Below are 19488 nucleotides of genomic sequence, written 5' to 3'. Positions count from 1 at the left end.
TTCCCCTAAAGAAAATTATAACAGTAAGCAGATACTTCCTCTTGAGTTTAGCAGTATTTCCCTGAAAATTTCTTTTCCTTAGGCTCATTTATATTGGAGAGTAGCATTGTCGCTGTGACTAAGCAGCCCTAACCTTTTTCATATCTACTGTAAGTACTGTCACCAAAGACAGAAGTAACAATGAGAAGCATAATTGAACATTAAGCAAAATAGTTTTTATGCTATTAATGAGGTCACACTCGTGTGTCATTGGGCCAAATTAGAATAGTATGTAAGCTATTGAGATGAAGCTACCTAATACTTTATTTTTTTTCTAAGTCTCAATTGTTGTAGCTTGTTTAAATCTAAAGACTAAGCCAAGTTTTCTGGATACAGTGGAGGGACACAGTTTTGCTGAAATCCCACTTCCACGGGTACTTTTTCCCCATATTTTCCAGAACAGTGACTCTAGGATGCATTTTCTAGAAGCTAAAGAGAATTCACTTTTAAGTTTGGGTTATTGTAAAATCTTGAGCTGTAATTATTCATCAGTAACTAATATCACACATTGCGTTTTCTGGTAGTGAAAGGTATTAGAGCTACAAGTTCAGAGAATAGCTTCCTGCTAGACAAAAAAGCTAAGAGCTTTAAAAATAAGCAGGCAGATTTTCCCCGTGTTTATTACTGGAGACCATCCAGTGCTTTAGCCTTGAGCCTCTTTAGAATGGGCATGGGTAGCAGGTGAAGTTTTCCAAGCTGGCCTTGTTCAGAATCTAGTCCACCACCACCTTTTAGCTCAGTTTTACATACAAAGTTCAGTTTGGGTTGTGACTTAAGTGTTTTGTAGGAAGGGGAGAAATTTGAACGACCAGACGAAAGAAGAAATTCATAGCCTTAGTGTTCCCTGTAAGACAAACTTGAGTAAGTTTGACATACCTGCTTAGAAAGTTCTACATCGTCTTAGTAACATGTCAGCTTAGTCATACTACTATGTATTAATAAAATGGGGTATATTATTATTTTATGAAATCTCTACTCACACACACACACACACATTGGTGCTTTTGTTTGAGAAACACTAGCTGATGGTAGCAGTGTTTTCTAACCTGATAACAGTTATTCTTTGGGTAATTACCTTTTAATAAAAAGATTAGGAGATGAAAATGGAAACCACAGATGTTTTTAGGCATAGTGAAGGAGATGTATCAGTTTTAAATGATCAAAGAAAATGACTCTTTACCCACGTGACCTTTTGTTAACTGGTGATGGCTTGTGCCGATTTCTGTAATGTTTAAATAATGAAATAATTCTGCAACATCAGGTCCTCTTTAATTGGAACATTGACTTCCCAGTATCATCAAAATCGAAACTCCAGACATAGTAGGTGAAAGTATTTTTGCTAAAAACTACTTCTTCGGTGGCTACTCTAGACCAAAGTGTATCTGTCTTTTCTATCAATTGAAAAATAATTCAGAGCAGGAGTTGTATCTGATATGTTTTTTTAAAAATGGATTTAAAGATGAAGAAGCTAAGCCAGATTAAATAATCAGGTTTGGTTTGTTTTTCTTCTAAAAAGAAATCTCCACTGAGAAGGAAATTTGGAAAGTGACTGTTACGTGTGTTCACTCACCTTTACTCCATAAAATGTCCGTGTCATGTGACTCTGTCAACTTTTTTTCACTTGTCTCACAACGTTTGCCCCTGAATTCTCTGTGTGTGAAATTAATTTCTTTCCAAGTTCCATTGAAAACCTGTTGAAGTTGACACATTAACTTTATGTATTGTGAGAGAACTGAAGCAACCAGCAAATCTTTGGATGTTCAAATGGCAGAAACATCACCCAGCTTTGACTCTGCCAGCTCCTGATGTTAAAGATGGCAAAGGAATGGAGACAATAACCCTGCATGCTGTGTGGTTCGCATTGTTAACCCGAGTTTGCTTGTCTGTTTCCTAATTCAAACAGAGCGTCAGAAGCCATGATGCATGTAGTGTGTGTGTACTGCAGCTGGAGTGGGCCCCAGACCAGGTATTTATAGACACTGCCTTAAGCCTTCCATCCAGTCGTCGTCTGTTGTCTGCAAGTCTCTGTATCTGCAGCCGTTTGGGAATGTAGCGTCTGTCATTCATCATTCATCTCGTTTAATCTGGTTACAACTAGCCTGTATATACGTTTGTAGGCATACATACACATCTAATCATAATTTCCTATTTAAAATTTTATCCCTTATTGGAACAGCCCAAGGCGGGGAAATGCCAGTAAAAGCAGCGCCCATCTGACCATTGTGAATATCAAACCAAGACCGTCAGCATCGCAGACACCCTTGGTTGTTGGCGATGGCTGCGCTGTCAGGGGTTTCCTAAGTCCTTCTTCTGAACAACTGAAAGTTCTTTTTTCACATTGCCGCTCACAACTACCTAGAGTTACGGAGGGGCAGAAAATGTCGTTGTGATGGAGAAGAAATGGCCACAGAGTCAACAATACAGGCAGGACTGAAGTTTTAGTCTCGCGGCAACAAGGACTGCGGCTGCCTTTCCCTCTCCCTAGCCTGCCGGACTTCCCACAGGAGGCACTCTGCCTCCATTTTCCCGTAGTGTAAATATGGTAAATGTCAGCCCGAGCATATTGGCTAATTTATCAAGAGGAGGAAAGGTGGTCTTTTCAGCCATCAACGTAGGGCTTTCTAGGGGTTTGCAGGCTGGTTGTAATTAGATACATAGCACCTAATTTCTTCTTTCTTTCTTCTTGTAAGGATGGGTTAAAAGCAGGCATAATTGGATTATCCTTAATATCCATTGTCCTCATCCTCTTCTCCTGTCCTGTAGTACTGACCCAGTCCTCCCCCTATATTTAGGACTTAGGCCAGTGAAACTGACCATCTCAGCTACAGGAGGACTATATGCTGCTTTCATAGTGAGTACAAAATACATTGAGGCCGTGTTCACCTTGACCTCACCCAGTTATGACTGTCATACCAGTTGCCAGAAGGCCGTTGTCATACCCCTCCCCGTGCTGCTAACATGGATATTTCACTACAGTGCATCTTTTCTGTTCACATTAACTCAAAATTGAATCTCTTTCAGAGTCGGCCTTAGGGATTGAGAAATAAAACTAATAACTATCAAGGGCCGGCTGAGTGGCTCAGTTGGTTAAGAGCTCGCTCAAGAGTTTGAGCTCTGAGCAACAGCGGTTCGAGTCAGCCCGAGCTGAGTAGCCNAAAAAAAAAAAAAAAAAAAAAAAACTAATAACTATCTTAGACTCAAATGGATATAATTTGCACTGAAATAAATGCTGGTTTCCCATTTTCCCCTAAACTATAAGATTGTTTCACCAGAAGTCAGTAACTTTCCTGACGTAGTGCCTTATATTCTCACACTGTTCATCAGTGTTGGATTAGAATGAGTTAGAGCCATTTGAATTGTAACTGCATTGCTCCGTGACTTCTTAAGTCAAGATCACATCCCACGTCGGATGCTAACGTTCAGCATCTGCCCTGATAGATCAGACTGTGAAGTCATAATTGCATAGAGGTCACTTTTTAACTGAATCAGTGGCAAAAGGAGAGTTGGAACTGATGTTTAATGACATCGTGATGTTTACACTGAGGTGATGTTTAAGCCTGCCATCTCGTGTGAGTTGTCAGTAAATTGCAATGGATCTAAATCATTATTGCCTGTCGAAAAACTGTTATGAACTATCTCCTTCCACTGCCCACAGTACCCCCATCCCCCATTCCCCTGCTCTTAAAACACTTAAACATTGTTCCTTAGCTATACTGTGTTAGTGTGATATATAAAGCAGCTGATAATGGTTCTTAAAGCTTCATTATTTGGTAAGATGATGATTGGGATTTACTCTGTTTGATCTTTAGCTTTATTTTTGTTCTCTGAGTCACGCTCACATAATTTTATCATGATTTTCAGGACATTTAGATAGAAATAAATTAGAGTGTTTGCTTCTCTGTCTTCTGGAGGTCCCCGAGTATTACATTCTTCTTTCTCATTAAAATCCTCGCTCCGTTCCAGATACACCTGGCTTTAGACTTCTCATTTATAACCTCAGTGTTCACATTTGAAACACTAAACGCACATTGGCCTAAGAACCCTTCTCATGCAGAGCTCCAGGATTTGTAATGTGTTTATGAATCACCTGAGGAGCTTATTGAAAATGCAGGGTTCTGGGTTTACCCTCAAGGATGGTGCCCCAGAATCTGTGTGCTTAGCAGACACCCCAGGTGATTTGAGGGCACATGGTGGAGAGAACACACTTGGCGAAACTATTCTAAGGTTATGAACTCACTGAGGATAAAGACCCATAAATGTCCTTCAGTCTTGAGCACTAACTCAGCCAGTATGTGGGTGTTTATTAATAGCACTTAAATTAGAATGTTGATGGGATGGTGGCTACACCCACCTGCAACTAAGATTAAACACAGCACCTTGAGCTTAGAGGCCACGAGCTGCTGTTGGGAAGCCAGATGGCGACTGGTGCCCTCCACAACAAAGATTGAAGAACAAGAGCTTGGCTGGTCCCCCTTCCCAATTCCTCAACACTGTTCTCCTCCCCCAATTTCCCAATTTAAAAAAAAAAAATTAGAATGTTGAATTTCAGTACACACATTTTCTTAAGAATATGCCTATCTCTTATTTTGATGCTGTAATGTTAAATTGTCCACCACGGTGGGAATGGCTCTTGTATAAGTCTATGAATATAAACAAACCCAAGTTTAAGGACCTGATTTGGTTCTATCCTGTTCAGATTTGTATCCTCTGATAATGTGGTGGCCTTTGTAACCTGCTAATTAATCTTTTTTCCTTTCCCTTGTGTTCCATGTAGAGAAAAGCGGTAAAGAAACTACCTCACTGGGAATGTCATCATTACCAACTTCAGATGGATGTAGCCATCCCGCCCGTCCTCCAGGGCAGAGTCCTGAGATTGGTAACCCTGCGCGTCTTGCTCACTCTGTCTCTGCTTCCGTCTGCTCTATCAAGCCCAGTGACCCAGACAGCATCGAACCCAAGGCTGTGAAGGCTGTCAAGGCTTCGGCTGAATTCCAGATAGCCTCTGAAAAGAAGGAACATCTTCCTCTACAGGAACCTGCTGATCGTGCATCTCCAGCAGACCAGAGTCCAGCCATGCCTTTGCAGAATTCACCCGAAGAAGCCATCGTCGTAGATAACCTGGAGAGATCTCCTGCTGAAAGAAGCACCCAGGGCCTCAAGTCTCATCTCCACACCAGACAGGAAGCTAGTTTGTCTGTCACAACTACTAGGACGCAAGAGCTTCAGAGGTCCCTGGGTGAAAAGGGTTGGCATCCGGAGTGGCAGAATCTGAGTCAAGCGAATGGCCGTCAGCATGAAGACCCAGGGGACGGAGGGCATGAGGTTGTGCAGCAGAATGCTCCACGTGACCAAGAACATCTTTATAACACAGGGGACCTTGAACTTCACGGAGAAGGGCAACAGAATCAACCAAAAAGCGTTGACGTGGAAGCTACAATGAAAGGAGACAGGCTACAGCAAAACGTGGACCTTCCAGATACACAGAAAAATATTCTACCTTCAGGATGCTTCGACTGCTCAAATTCAGAAACACTTATGGAAGTAGATGTAGTTGAACAGTCCCTGGTGGCTGTGCTTAATTCAGCAGGCGGTCAGAATGCCAACGTCAAGAACATTGGTGCAGCTGATCTCGCCTTAGATAACCCCTTGATGGAAGTAGAAACATCAAGATGTATCCCTTCACCTGAAATTTTGAGTAATTCTATTTCCACTCAGAATTTGCAGCTCTCTGAAAGGGATGCTGAAATGTCTGGAACAAATAAAGAATATGGGACTTGCTCCCCCTCGTTAAGTCTCTGTGGCGGCTGTCAGCCCTCTGTGGAGTCAACAGAGGAATCTTGCTCATCCATAACAGCAGCCTTGAAGGAACTTCATGAACTTTTGGTCATTAGTAGTAAACCAGCTTCAGAAAATACATCTGAAGAAGTTACCTGTCAATCAGAAACAGTAACTGAAGTCCAAACAGGTGTTGAGGACCTTTCTGAAAGATGGACCCAAAATAAGCATCTTCCAGCTACCCAGAATGAACAGTGTTCACAAGTCTCCTTTCATCAGACCATATCTGTATCAGTGAAGACAGAAAAATTAACAGACTCCTCAACAGGCACCGGAATAGAAGATGTAGAAAGTATTAACTTCAAGGATCCAGGGGATGGCCTGTTAACTGATAAGGAAGGTGTCCCCACGTCTAGGGAATCAGTAAACAAGAGCAGTTCTGTCACTCTAGCCTCTGCCAAAACGTCAAATCAATTACACTGCACCTTAGGTGTAGAAATTTCACCCAAACTTTTAGCAGGTGAGGAGGATGCACTCAACCAGACTTCGGAGCAAACTAAGTCCTTGTCATCGAATTTCCTGTTGGTTAAAGAATTGGGTCAGGGCACACAGAACCCAGTGACAGACAGGCCTGAGACCAGAGATGATGTCTGTCCCGAAGCAGGAGGGCCACGTCTTGAATTTGAGCCACCTGCCAGCTGTCCATCACCAAGTCCCTCCATTCTTCCACCATTAATTTTTCCTGCTGCAGACATTGACCGGATTCTCCGCGCCGGCTTTACTTTGCAGGAAGCTCTTGGGGCTTTGCATCAAGTTGGTGGAAATGCAGACCTTGCACTTCTTATGTTGCTAGCAAAGAACATTGTAGTTCCTACGTAACCATGGAAAAGTGGGCTAGACCGTATTCCATTCCCTTAAAAAAAAAAAAAGAAGAAGCTATATATACACACACTCACCACAAATACAGTATATGTAGAAACCTGCGAGCAGAGTGTTGAGCCAGATTTTTTTTAAAGATTTTTTTCGGCCAAAGTAATTTATGATCTCTTGTCTAATGAATCTGTCTCTTCTATTTGTTAAATTGTGGGCCTTTTTAAATGTATTGGCAGTATGTGCATACAAAAGCTTTTTATTCTCATTAAGATGATGGATTCTGGAATAAAATTGATGGTTTTCTGTATAATGTACCATTTTAGAATGAGAGTGAATGCTTTGAACAGCAGAAGCCATGAGAAATCCCACCACCGGTGCAGCCGAGAGCTGAGCCATCTTCACACTTAGGCCGCGTCTGTGCTATAGGCAAGTATGGCTTGTCGATTCAGTTGTCAGTTTACAAACTTCTGACCACGTGGTTTGGTGTTTGGAATTCCACCCAGTGCTCTGTGTATCCTGATCCATCTGTTATAACGAACTGAAGAACTGAAGAATAATTGAATAATATCTCTTAGAGTGGTATGTTGTTATGCATGTGGTTAGGATTTGACATTTTAAAGGGATGAGTCAGGAGGATTTAAAACTTGGGTTACTTTGTACCGCACAGGCTGCTGCGTGGATTGCCAAATATCTTGGATGGGATACTGTGGGGGAATTAACATTAGATGGAAACATGGTGCTACCCAGATTTAAAAACAAAACAAAACGCTGTAATTCCATTTGCAAATGTCTTGGTGATGTTTCAAGAACTGAGTGGAAAATCATGGCCTAAACCACTGGAATTTACTAGAGATTCGGTTTGCTAGCATCTCACCGATCACACCTCAATCCTTCATGACTAATGATGAACTTAAGTTCCGCTAATGGGCTGGTTGCCAGCCGTTTATTTCCCTTGAAACTCGCCTTCTATTAGAAGTTCTAAAACTCAGTCTGAGCTGTGATCTGAGTGACATGTTGAGGTGTGAACCTTGTCACATGGGTTCATCTTGGTGCTTGAAATGGTCAGTCTGTTTGGTGAGTGCCCTTCGTGGCAGTGGAAATAGTAATTGCAGTTTTTGACTTAAGTGGCCTTGGTAGCGTTTTCCATCCCTTTCTTTCCTCAGGAGTTTCTTTTTTTAAACAAGGTTCGTCATATTTGTGTTTACCATGTCAAGTTAGAGTGGGGCATAGTATATAGATGTATTTATTGTGGCCTTTTTTTATATGAGGACTAGCCCTTGGAAATCATTGTCCTGTGGGCCCCACTGTGCAATAATCCTACTGGATAGATTTTAGATAATTTTTTTCCTTGGGGGAAAAAAAACCCTGCTCTCTTATGTACCTAGTAGGAATCTGAAATCTTGGTTTTATTGAAAAGAATTTTGAGTATGATAATTCCCAATACCAGGTTACAGTTTGCAATGTGTTTGAAACATAACCTTTGAGAGGGTGATTTGTGAACGTAGTGTTACATGATTTTGTCTATAAAGTCTGACTCTGAAAGCTTATTTTTTCCATAAAAATTCAAGTCATTTAGCACAATCAAAATGGAGGCTCATATCTCAGGAGTTTTTGAGATTTTAATTTGAGGCACTTAAAGACATTTCTCCCCTATTTCATCTCCTTTCTTTTTGGCTACGGGGGGGTGTGGGGTGTGTGTGTGTGTGTGTGTGTGTGTGTGTGTGTGTGTGTGTGTGTGTGTGTGTGTGTGTGTGTGTGATGGAGACTTCAGTAATGTGATGGAAAGTCACATAGATCCATCATGATCCTCTGAAGTTAGGAAATGGTTGACGGGAGTTGCAGTTCAATGTTTTCAAGAGGGCGCTCAGAACAACACGTTAGCCAGATTGTCTTTAAAACGTTCTTTGAGACAATCACACGTTGCAGACCCCTTTGCCTGCCCTACACCAAAGATGTAAGATGCACTAGGAAACTGCTTATAGGATTTCTGTCAACCGTCTCTTAGAGCTGTGATTGTAATTAAGTAGCTGGTGCTATGATGGAAGCAAAATCTAGTGGCAATGCAGTGGGCCCCTGTATTTGCTTTATGGGTGGCGATTGCGAATTTATTCTAAGCTTATAAATCTTTAGGGCCAGGGAGTGGGATCACTGTTGGGTGGAGGAACTTACCAGTGACAGTGGACCCCTCCGAAAAGGCCTGTGTGCAGATAGGCTGTGGGATTTTCTATGTGAGCAGGTGGCATACTCCACTCAGAGGCCCGGCCACTGACTTCACAAGGTGGAGATTGGGTAATCAGCCCCAGGAGGAGTAGGGGATATCAGTCCGGAAAAGGTTTCATTGCAATAGCTTTTTTATGTGTATGTATATTTATTTGGAGGAAAAAAACTGAATAGGCCTCTAGTTGTACATGTGTCCTTGTTAGGAATACTTTAAATGAGCTTAACCCACTTGCCAAATATCCTTGTCCTTTTCATCATTTATTTTTCAATGTATAATTGCTGTTGATTTTTAAGATCTTATTCCCTGTCCATCAAGTAAAACTGTTGATATTGTTAGGGTTTTGAATCATTTTTAAATTCAGCAGTTCTAGAGCACAAAGGGAATTAAGGAACATGACACTAGTGAACCTTCATTGTCAGTTTTTATTCAAAGTGCAGAAATCAGAGATTAACTTCTCCAAGAAGAAGATAAAATCATCGCGAAACTCGTTGCCAACAGAGCTGATAGCGGCATGCCAGTATAAAGGGCCACTTCACTGGACAGCTCCTTTGCCATAACCAGCACTGGACAGCTCTCTGGTTGGCGCTTACCCCCAAGGGTGCTCTCAGTTTATTCACCAAAGAGAGGAGAAGGTTTTTAAATATAACTTCTGCATTTTCCCTGAAGTTGGTTCCTGTGTGTGAGAATGTGCTTGGTAACCAGACAGCTATATCTAGGCTCTAGATTTTGCCCATTGAAGCTGGTAAGAATTCTTTCCGTTTGTACCTATTCAGGCCTCCAGACATCAGCCAATAGCCTTTATCCCACAGTTTGGGCTTCCGCTGTAAATATACAAAGATATCAGTTGTTTGGCAAAGGGAAGCGGAGAGATGGGATGTGTTAAAACTATTTTTTGCCTTGAAGCCTACAGAACTTTCTAGAGCTCCTTATCTCCATAGGTACTAAAGGGAGACAAACCCCATGTGGTTTTTTTTCCCAAAGCATTTCTCCCTCTTGCTTTGGAACAATACATGAGACTTTGTGTTGCTGATTTTATAAGAACCAGTTAAAGTGGAATCTGCCTGTGCTTCCCTTAGCACTTCTATCTCTAGTAAAAGCCATAAAAATTTAATTGGTTTACCCATCAGCTCATGTGTGTGTGTGTGTGTGTGTATGTATGTATATATATATGTATATATACACACACACGTGTGTGATTGACAGATATCCTACAGTTAATTTTACATAGTTTAAAAAGCAAACCATTTTTTTAAACACTTTTCGTATCTACAGATGTATTGTTCATTTGTGGTGGTTTTTATCCCACCATGTATATAACAAAACAGCCTTGCAAATAACTGGCCAGAAGAGTTATGGTGCGTTCCAATTTCCTTTTCTACTGTTTGCCACCCGCTGTAAACAGGATAATTGAACTGTTACATATTTCAAACTTGTTACCACTGGTAGCATATCATAAGATATCATGGATCATGCATTCTGCTATTCTCTACCAAAAAGCCAGGTTTCTCCTTTGAATTTGGTGTCTTAGTGTATAGTCTGTGGCTGAACAAGAAAGAAACAAGCATTATCAAGAGCTTCCCTTCCTAGAAGATGACCATTAACCTCTCATGTTAGGAGTTCCATAAAATAGCTTTTTCTCTGAAAGAAGTAAACAAAGTAAATTCTTAAAGTAAATTGAAAGGACGTCCTTGAGAACTGGAAATGTAAACTCGTAACTCAAATTCTAGACCTTCATGGTCCCTTGTTAGGTGTCACTAGGAGGAGTTCATTGAAAAAACTGAGGAACTTAGGGGGTGAACCTTTGATATGCTTGACTTTCTCTTGTGCCTTAGTTTCTCCAGATAGCAGAGGCATCAAATTTTGGTGGGGAATGAATGTGGAAAGTATCAAGGGGGAAAGTGTAAAAACACCCTGGAGATAGAGGCATGCATGGAATGGTCTTAAGGCTCACCTTTATTCATCCAGAATCATTCTGCATCAAATCATTAGATCTCCACAGACAGAAGGGTGATAATATGGCTTTTTTTGCATCAGGAGCACTAAAAAAGATGGTTTCTAGATGTTTATTATGTTCTTTGTTGTACTGTCAGCATGGTGGTGGTTAAGGAAGGGAAGAAGTTCTAGAAAATCAGCTGTTTGCACAGGAAACCACCGGTACTCTTGAAGGCTGTGCTGTCCGAGCCTGAACAGGAATTCATCGGTTCATTCATCAGGCATAATCACCTGTGTGCAGGTACTGATGAGCCCTGGGGATACAAGGGTGACAAAACAGCCTGGCAGCCTGCCCTCGCAAAACTCTCAGCCTAGTAGGGAGACACGAAACAAAGTTTTGCTTCAAGAGCAAGAACTGTTTTTGCCTATTAGCATGCTTTTATTTTAAAAGTCATACTAGAATGATTTGATTCAAATTCAGGGGAGATGGAAAATCAGGCTCAAAATTGATTTAGATGTGTGAATCTACAATGCTCTAGAAAATGAAATCTTTTTTCAAAATGGAATCAGAGAAACCAATTTTAAAAATCAACATTTGGTAGAAATACTTGAAGAAATAAGGTATTCAGAAATCAATTTATTCTGTGGATGGGTGGGGGGGCAGCAGGGTAGAAGTGCAAGTAAATGGAAGGTGATCCTAAATATACCCCAGGGAGAAGCAGCTTTCCCTTCCATCGGGACCTCCTTCCATGCAGGGTGGAGATACGAGTGTGCTTGGCACCCTCCCCGCTTCCCCGTTGAGCATGGCCACCCTGGAATACTGACCATCTTGGCCAACAGGACTTAGCAGGGGATTCTGCAGCTGAGTGCAAGATGTGAACATGGGAATCTAGAGCAGAAAATGGAACAAGCGAGGGTCTGGGACTGGATGGTGGGCAGAATTTACAAGAGGATTCAAGGCCATCTCAAATCTTTTCAATAGGACAGCTCCCTCAAAAGGACATTTAAAGTGTCATCATTAATGTTGTAATCCTGAGGCATACAGGGAGAACCCTGGACCTTACCTACGGATGACTCACAAGATTCACAACGAGAAAGCTCAAGGCTTATCAGTTATGTATTGGTGATTGGGAATCCGGACCCTCTGGGGCTGTAGGGTCAAAGGATATAGCTGATGTTTTAGGGCACAATCTCGTGGAATGAAACCTACAGAGGGAATGGTTGAAGGATGTAGGAGTTAGAGAATATTTCTTTAAAAAGCTAAGCAAACTATGGAAGACCGGGAATGGGGGCGTGGAATACGAAATTAGATACTTACAGAACTGAATTTCTTTCAATATGTACCATAAGGTTTTCATTAGCTGACTTGGGGAAAGGGCATGCTGGGATATTTTTTCCTGGGAAACTACGTGTCTGATGGGAAATGATGTTCATCAGGAGTTTGTTTTACACACAGCCGTGAATGAATGCATCTGTGGCGTAAAGAAAGGCAGACCTCTATTAATTTCCTACCAGATGGTCAGATTGGTTTATTTCCAGATTCCTTTGGTCTGAGATTACCTGATGCTGACCAGACTTCTTTTTCCTTTCCTCAAGGCCCTGTAGCTTTCTTGAGTTTATGTCACCATCTGAGACTTTTCCCTCTGAATGACTGTATTTCCATTCTCTGTTCTCCTAATCATCCTTTTGAAATAATTCTGGTGATACATTCAGAGCAATTCAATATACTGATTGCATTGGCTTTTTTCACTGTGCACCTATGATGAAAACTGATTTGCTCATTTAATGCAAAATCTCATCTTCATGGCAAATTGGGCCAATGGCCTTTGCACTCAAGTAAGGTTTGTTTACCAGTTTTGTAGCCATGTTTGGCACATCTTAGCAAATAGAAACTCCCTCTTTTCCCCCTTATTTGTTCTTGCAATTGCTGATGTATGCCTTCCTGACTTTATGCTTTGAGACTACTGCATCTTAACAAGAACTGGGCTGATTGGCAAAATAGGATTGCCAGTAGCTCAGTCCCTCCCATAATGCTTTGGTTTTGAGAGTTGGAAAACTCTGAGAACTTAAGGGAACCAAACTCAGGAATCCCAAAGTTGGTTGCATTGTGCCATTGGTTTAGGGGCTGGACATAGGACCTGTCTGCAGCTGAGTGAACTGGATGCATTTGGGTTTGAGTTGTTGTCACATAATGAAATGTAAGTCAGCCCTAAATAATCAAAACACTTTATTTTATTTTTCTTTTTTTAATAGGAACTTTCTGAAGAAAAGTGATGTGTAAAACATTTGATATTTAAGACAATAAAGTTTTTATCATAAGACTCTTGTTTGATCAATTTCTTTTACATTGAAATGGTTAATTAACTTTTGTCCTTGTCTTTGTCTTCCTGCCCCTTTAAATAACTTATACCCAGGCTCTGTGACATGTGGCCGTGTGCCTGAACCACAGAAGAAATGGGTACCTCCAAACCATTAAAGTAACTTCCAAATAAGCATTGCAGGAGGACCGTTATCTGCTGCTGTAAAGATGTATGTTTTGTCTTTGGAACAACAGTTGATATTGGGTAATAGAAATAACACTGGCAACAGGGTATTGTGGTTCACTCTAGTCTCTAGAGCCAGGCTGCGTGGGTGTGAATGCCAACTTGGCCACTTGCTAGCTATGTGACTTTGGGTAAGTTGCCTAACCTTTCTGTGCCTCAGTTTCCTGTAAAATAGGGACTATTGGGGTTATAGGGATTAAACTAGTTAATACATGTATAGTCTTTAGAAAAGTACTGGCCCATAGTAAGTGCTCATTAGATGTTAGCTAGCGGTATTCATTGTATCACATTAGAGATCTGAGAAAGCCAAATGGAATTTCCAGAAGTTGAGCAGTTTTCTAACAGTCTGATGGGAAGGGAGGGCTCTGCCCCATGCGGTCAGTCATTAAGGGTCCTAGGCCAGCAGGTCCCTGCCCCCTTCACATGTGGCTTCCAAGATTACTTTGAACATCCGCATCCAGCTGACATACCAGGAAAAAAGGATGAGGGTTGTCATGGAAGTTTTTGTACCAGGCCTGGGAGTGGTGTACATCACTTCTCTGCCCACGTTTCACTGGCTGGAAGTCAGTCACGTGACCATACCAAACCGCAGGGGAGGCTGTGAGGTCTAATCTGCTTGTGTGCCAAGATGAGTACAGTGTGGTGGTCAGCTGGGAGGCCTTTGATTTCACCTCACACAGACCACACAGCCTCTCTCCCCCAAGGAGAGGGCCCCGTTTCCCAGCAGGGCACTCAACTGGCCTCAGCCCAGAATCCTCTGTGATGCCCTGTTCCCTCCTCTGGTCTCCGACTGTGGCTCTTTATGGTCTGGCAAACTGAACTGGAGATGAGCATCTGCTCCTACTTTATGTACGTGTTGGCGCAGGGACAGAAGAACTGCAGTCGAAATTACATAAGTGAGCTAAATTATAATATCACCTGATAACTGCTTCCCTGTTCAAAGCTATCCGTGTGCTAATGGGATTAAACCAACTATACCAACCTTTATCTGGATTTTGTCCTAAAAACGAATTAGAGCTAGGATGGCTTGGTTCCTTCTGCAAAGCTACGAAAGCCAACATTTTTCCTATTCTTCAGATACCTGAAATTGAAGTGCCCTGAGCGGGAACTCCACCCCTCCTCCCCCAACCTGCTCTCAGCCTTCCTTCCCCCTGAGAAAACGGCAGCTCAGTTCCTGCCTCTCAAACAACTACTTTCACAACCTGCTTCTGGTCTACCCTGAATCAACGGCAGCTCAGTTGCTGCCTCTCAAACAACTACTTTCACAACCTGCATCTGGTCTACCCTGAATCTTGTTGGCTTCACTTCAAAATGTATTTGAGACACCATTTTTAGAACCCCGGTCCCAGGCACCATCACATCATCTCAGGTTATGGCAGTAGGTGTCTCTGCTCCTGCCTTTTGTCTGCCTACATTCTGTTTTTAGCACAACTGCCAGCATAATTCTGTTAAAGCAGATCACACCTCCCCTTAAAGCCCTTCAGTGGGTCCCCATCTCCCTTGGAGGAAAAGCCAAAGTCCTTGTAATGCCTCCTCCCTGCCTTCACCCCTGCGACCCCTTCCATCACTCAGCTCTAAGCCATCCTGACCATATTCCTTGAACTCTCCACTCTCTCCCACCTCGGGGCCTTTGTTGTTTTTTCAGTCTGGAATGCTCTCCCCAGATACCTTCATGGCTTTTTCTCTCCTTTGCTTTGGGGCTTTACTCAAATAACACCTCAGGAAGGCCTTCCCTGGCTACTTGATCTAAAATTGAAGTCACCTTTCCTATGTCACTTCTTAATTTTTCTCCTTAGCACTGACCACTGCCTAACTTACTCTGCATTTTATTTCTGAACCTTATCTATTGATATCTTCCTCCCCCATTAGAATGTAAACTCCGTGAGGGTAGGGATTTATGTCTGTCCTTTTCATTGTTGTATCTCCCGTGCCTAGAGCTGTGCCTGGTGCCTAGTAGGCACCCAGATGAGTTTTGAGCTGTGCTTATTGCCAAGGATGCTGGGAAATGTAGTCTAGCACTGCCTGGCTACAATGCCATTGCTGGAGGCCTCTGCCACACAGGGGAAGAGCATCCCAGCAAAGGCACTCAGATGTGTACACTCACATGTTTGAGAAACAAAAGGTTGGTGAGGGCTGGCACACACAGCAGAGGGATGAGATGAGTCAGGGAAACAGGCTGGACCAGACCAGCCATGGCCTTGGAGGCCAGAGAAAAGAGTAAGTCTGTCATTCCAGGTGCTATGACAGGAAGCTGTTGGCAGCTTTTAAGCTAGGAGGTTAAATAGCCAGTTTTCACCAACTCATTTTGCTGACTGGACAGTAACGAGGAAGGAACTGGATGTTCAACATTTTAAAATAAAATCACCTGGGGCCGGCAGAGTGGCGCATTGGTTAAGAGCTGGCTTGGGACGCCAGAGGGCCCCGGTTCAGATCCCACATATGAGGGCCAGTGACACTGCCCTCTACAGCTAAGATGCTGAACAACAGCTCAACCTGGAACTGGGCTGCAATGAGTTGCTGGCCATGGCTGTAGGCTTCAGCCCCTGCTGCAGTGGGTTGCCATGGGCTACCATGTGTAGCCAGCAGCCTCCATGAGCGGCCGTCCAGAAGCCGGCGACTGATCTGCCTCGCCCAGGAAGAGCGCAATGATGGTGCCAGCTTGGGCCAGTGAAGCAACGTGCTCCACAGCTAGACTGAAGAACAAAAGGACAGCAACTTGTCTATTCCCCTTCCCCAATTCCCCAGGGCTGTTCCCATCCCCCAATTCCCCAATAAAAATTTAAATAAATAAATAAATAATAAAATCACCTGGATTAACGCTGCTTGTTTTGGTGTACCCGGTCCCAGAGTTGTCGATTGCATTTGTCGGTGCCCTAGTGAAGGTGTGAGAACCTGGACCACTGCTGTTACGTACAAACAGCCCCTTCTACCTCCCCCTTTCAGATGGGGATCAGCTTCACAAGCCTGATGACCAAGGAAAGATATACTCCCTCTGGAAACACAAATGTATTTGCTTTGAGTTGAAGGGAAAGAGAAGAATTAGTTCGTTAAACCACTCTCCACTTTTTTAGTTTTCCTTTTTTACAGTCCTGCCCAGTGACCTTTTAAGAATGTGGCAGGATGAAGCTGCCAGAATTTTTTTCTATCTTTTTCCTCTCTGAGGCAGTACACAGCTTTGGAAAGAAGAATAAAGGATACTCGGTGGGCCAGGACTGTGGTCCCATTGATCTTGCCTTCTTCCCAACTTCTTTCATCTGATGGAGTTTAACAGTAGGAGACTTAGGTGAGGACAATATTAAAAAAGAAGAACAAGAACAACAACCAAATCATTTTTCCTGTGTCCCGGATTTCGAAACTCACAGGGTGATTTGCTCGAGGCCCTCGCATGAGTCAGTTAAGGCTTTTGACTCTTGATGCCTCAGAGTCTCATGCACTTGACACATGATCAGCAAAGTCTTGTGCAATAAGTGAATGGGCATCAGCTTTGAGTATGAATGACTCCCAGTAACAGGATTGGTAGGCATCCTGGTTTTTTGGAGGGGATTTGTTGTTTGGTTTCTTGAGTTGCCTTGTTTTTGACAGGCAATGATGGATTCTGTATTTGAGCTCTGGGCGCAGGGCAATTATTTGCACATGAACACCCATACTTGGCCTCCTCCCCTTGGCTGCAAGACTCGTGAGACTAAAATGTGCCTCTCTCCTCTCACCCACTCACAGACCTATGCAAACCTTAGGAATTTGGTAGGCTATGAGAGCGGATGGTCCTCCTGAATGTTGTAAAAAGTTGAATGTGACCATCCCCCAATGTGTGAAGATGAAAACAACATGGCAGAAATGCCACCGCCTTCTCACATCACAGGCATATAGCCAAGTGATAAAAACACCCATCGACACTGTCATGTGCCCGAGCCATTTATAGGAAGATGGTGCTCAAGAGAAAAGGTTGCCCAGGAGATGGCTTGCTGCTTAACAGTAGTAGAAGAATCACAAAGCTAGTTAGTTCTACTTTGGACTAAACAGATTCTCATGAGCCAAAGTTGCCTCCAAGAGGTTTGGGCCTGTAGGTGCCCTAACTTGGGTGGAGTGGGAAGGGAGCACACCGAAGCTATCAGGCTGGTCATTCAAGCAGGCCACAAACACAGGCTACTTGCCACAAACACCTTTAGACACCTGACTATTTCTTTCCTCGAAGTACCGAGTCCTCAGCTCTCACTCAGCCTTTTCTATACCTGTCCAGCGACTACAGCCTCCATCCCCATCTGTCATTCTGCCCCCTGCCCAGCTCCATGGAGGCTGTTAGCTCTTATTTTTCCAAACTCAATACTAATAAAATGCCCTGCATATCGAGACTTTGCTTCTTTTCCTAAAGGATTAGACCAAGCCCCTATGGAGTCACCTTCTAGAATAATAGGAAGAAATGTAAAGAGATCCTTGGCTCAGAAAAGGATACAAATGGTTTCTGGGCTCCACCATTTGCTGTCTGATTTTAGGCACATTACCCCGATCCCTCAATTTCATCTGTACAAGAATTGTTGTATGAGGGAGACGTGAGACAAATGTAAAGGCCTGAGTTCAGTGTGTGGCACATAGTGCTCATCATCTACCATCATCAGTATCATCCTTTTTAAATTTTTATTGGGGAACAGTATGTTTTTTCCAGGACCCATCAGCTCCAAGTCAAGTAGTTGTTTCACTCTAGTTGTGGAGGGCAGGGCTCAGTGGCCCATGTGGGGATCGAACTGGCAACCTTGGTGTTATGAACACTGCGCTCTAACCACCTGAGCTAAACGGCCGCCCCATCACTTTTATGAACAACTCTTGCCCTTGATCCTGAGGTGGTATTCTGTTTCTCAAGTACATGTTTTCTTTCCTTTTCCTGACTCATACTTTGTTGTCCTCTTATCTGGTCACATAACAAAACAACTACCATCTTCTTGGGCCTCTCCTGGGGAAACTGAGGGATTGGGAGGGATCTTTGGGTGTGTATGGGGTGGGGTCCATCTTGAATAACCTGTAGAATCAGTGTTTCAGAAATTGGGGAGATGAAGTTGAGAATTGGGGTGTCTTAATAAAAAGGGCAGTGATCATTTTGTCATATATACATATATTGAATCATGTTGTATAGATGAATTGTCAATTGTATAGCTGAATATGTCCATTATATCTCAATTTTAAAAAGTGGAAAAAAGTATATATTGACACTTAAAGAAAGAATAAAAAGGAGAGACTAATGGATGTATCAGAAATATATTTATTTGGGACCAAATGAGTTAAGTGAGCCAGGTGGGAGACTGAGAGCTCTAAGTGCAGGTGGTTTGAGGAGACAGTGAATTTGGAGAGGGGTGTGTTGGGGGGATAAGGGGAACTGTTATGGTGGGTTTCTGGGCTGAGGGAGCTGGGGCCTTCAGGATATGCGGACCCACTGAAGGAGTGGGATAAGGGCAAGACTCCAACGGGACTTTGGGACTTAAGGTGAAGTAAAGAGGGTGTGTTTTGGAGGCGGGGAAGAACACCTGGTCCCTGAAATGGCCTGAAAGTTTCCAACTGGGTGGTGAGGATGAGGAACTGAAGGGCGGGGACCCGGGCGGGGTGGCCAGTGAGCCAGAGGGCTGGGGTCTCTGGGCAGGTCGAAGGGGGAGTGCTGGGGTCGCTAAGATGCCAAAGCCAGGGAGCCTGAGTCTGTAGGCTGAAGGGAGAGGGGGTCTCGGGGTTCCCGGCATGGAGAGGGCCTCTGGGCTAAGAAAAGAGAGGGTTTAGGTGGGGTTCTGCGGGCTGAGGGCGTCTCGGGTTGGCTGGGTCGGGGTCTGTGGGGTCCCCGGGACCTGTGGGCTGAGGCAGGAGTCTCCGGGCGGAGGGTCTGTGGGCTGACGAGGGCGGGGTGCCGGGGTCCCGAGGTCTATAGGGTCCCCGGGGTCTGTGGGCTGACGAGGGCGGGGTGCCGGGGTGCCGAGGACTCTGGGGTCCTCCGGGGCCCCGGGCTCTCCCGGCGCGGCGCGGGCGTCCCAGCTGACCGCCGGCGTAGGCCCCGCCCCCCGACATCAGTTCCGCCGCCGCCGCCGCGCACAGCCCGCGGCCTCCTTCCCCGCCGGCCGCGCTCGGGAGCCG

The 19488-nt window shown here is 43.7% G+C and overlaps 1 protein-coding gene across 4 annotated transcripts in view; it reads left to right on the top strand.

The window, feature by feature from the left end:
- The window catches only part of DDI2 (DDI proteasomal shuttling factor 2), a 39788-nt gene extending 26627 nt beyond the window's left edge, over positions 1 to 13161 (top strand). The window contains exons 1-2 of one of the 4 annotated variants that reach the window (XM_019654878.1): positions 1944 to 2005; positions 4814 to 13161. In XM_019654878.1, the coding sequence (XP_019510423.1) occupies positions 4846 to 6693 (1848 nt within the window). In that variant the 5' untranslated portion in view covers positions 1944 to 2005; positions 4814 to 4845 and the 3' untranslated portion in view covers positions 6694 to 13161. Of the gene's footprint in view, positions 1 to 1942; positions 2006 to 2069; positions 2891 to 4813 lie in introns of those variants that run through there. The other 3 variants (XM_019654879.1, XM_019654876.1, XM_019654880.1) reach the window with 3 other exon arrangements.
- Positions 13162 to 19488: the final 6327 nt, after the last annotated feature.

This window comes from Hipposideros armiger, unplaced genomic scaffold (genome assembly GCF_001890085.2).
Source record: "Hipposideros armiger isolate ML-2016 unplaced genomic scaffold, ASM189008v1 scaffold_232, whole genome shotgun sequence".
Lineage (NCBI taxonomy): Eukaryota > Metazoa > Chordata > Mammalia > Chiroptera > Hipposideridae > Hipposideros > Hipposideros armiger.
Note: the sequence above shows the minus strand (reverse complement) of the source record. Positions and strands in the feature narration are given on the sequence as shown.